Source organism: Fulmarus glacialis, unplaced genomic scaffold, assembly GCF_000690835.1.
Source record: "Fulmarus glacialis isolate BGI_N327 unplaced genomic scaffold, ASM69083v1 scaffold37124, whole genome shotgun sequence".
Lineage (NCBI taxonomy): Eukaryota > Metazoa > Chordata > Aves > Procellariiformes > Procellariidae > Fulmarus > Fulmarus glacialis.
Window position 1 is genome coordinate 2,775 of NW_009208022.1, and position 1,659 is coordinate 4,433.

The window sequence follows — 1,659 nt, forward strand, 5'->3', positions numbered from 1 at the left end:
GAGGGAAAAGAAGGGAAAGGGCGAGAGCCACGTTATCAGCGCTGCAGAGAAGGGTGTGCTGCTCACAAAGGGCATGCGAGGAAGCAGGACACGAGCCCTGCCCTAGGCCAGGCCCCCTGCACAACCCCTGCAGGCTGGGGGCAAGGGGGCTCTTCAGCAAAACCTCCACTGCGGCTCCACAGACCACTCAAGGGACAGACACACTCTGAGAAGGGTGGTCGAGCCTCCCCGTCGAGAGCCCAGGACCCCATGGCTCATTCCCCGGGATGCTCTGCGCACCTTTCTGCTGCCCCCCTCCCTGCAGCGCAGCTCATCCCAGCCACGGCCCTCACCTGATTTAACTGTCCATCACTGGCAGGGAAGAGCTGCGGAAGGAGCCAACTTTTCGTTGGGATTTAACTGTCCGTCACTGGCAGGGAAGCGATGAGGAAGGAGCCAGCTGTGCTTTGGATGAGCTCTAGGGCTGTTTCCGACCGCGGTGGAGCTTCACATGTGGATTAGCAGTGGAAGAGGGACAGGAGCTTTCAGGAAAAGCCTGCCCTGTCCTGCAACCAGCGCCCCACGGAGGGGAATACCCAAGGACCAGCAGAACATGCAAGAGGCTCCTCTGACTCTCACAGCCCCGCTCAGCTCAGGGATTCAAGCCCCAAGCTGTGGTTTCCAGCACAGAGCTCCAATCCCTCCCGGAGACGCTTCCTCTGCCTCCTCTGGAATGTCACGTGTGCCTGAAGTCCCTGCTCCAGAAAGGCCTTTCCTGTCTCCACCACCACGAGCCGTGACAATGTGTTTCTCGTACTCCCCACCACCTAATCAGCATTCCTCTCCACGGCTGCCACTGAACCATCTTTGATACGACAGCTCCTCTCCACTGCAAATCGCTACTCCATTGCATCCCTCGGGTGGCTGGGCTGGAGCTGCGGAGACCCGCAGGCACAGGCAGGCCCTAGAAAACCCCTGCGAGCTGCAGCAGCCTGTTTGTCTGGTACGGACAAGGCTCCAGGTCTGTTAGCACCCTTGAATCCCTCGAGGGGACTCCACGGGGACCTCTGTCTCCGATTGGCCTCTCCAGACCCCGAAGCATTGCTCCTTGTGATGGAAACGGGCTGATGTCCCTTCCCATGGATGCTGCCACCACTGGAGGCAGGTTCTCAGCCCCGTGGCCAGCTCCACCTGAGCTGGCAGGTAGCCCAGCCCCCTTCCCGAGCACAGGCTCTGCTTTCAAAGCAGCGATGCTCCATACCTACAAAGAGAACGAGGCAGGGGCCCTCATTCAGCTGCACGGCGTTGGAATCCGTCAGCTCCAGCACGGGCTTGGGATGCCAGGGGAACTCGCGGCATTCGATGTCATTCAGCACCTCCACCCGCCCCTGCCGCGTGATCACATCTCCCTTGGAGTCCAAGACGATGAGAGTCGGGATGCCTGTGATGAAGAAAAACAGGGGGGATCAGCCAAAGCGCAAACTGGCCTGCGACAGGGCGTGGGGAGAAAGGCCTTTTCCTATCGCCTCCGGCTCTGGCAGGAGCCCAGCGAGCACGCTGCCTCTCCGCAGCTCACGCACGGTGTGGGAATCGCGGTCCCTGGATCCTGTTTCCATCCTAGCAGAGCGCTGTAATTCAGCAGCCAGAGCAGGAAGCTGGGAGACAGGCTCTGGCATTGCC

General features: G+C 60.5%; 1 protein-coding gene across 1 annotated transcript in view; it reads right to left on the bottom strand.

Annotated features, from left to right (window-relative positions):
- Positions 1–1,659, bottom strand: part of NXN (nucleoredoxin) — a gene marked incomplete at both ends in the record, with an annotated part of 10,359 nt that overhangs the window by 1,699 nt on the left and 7,001 nt on the right. Inside the window, one exon of the mRNA XM_009576346.1 lies at positions 1,241–1,420. Coding sequence (XP_009574641.1) covers positions 1,241–1,420 — 180 coding nt within the window. The remainder of the gene's footprint in view (positions 1–1,240; positions 1,421–1,659) is intronic.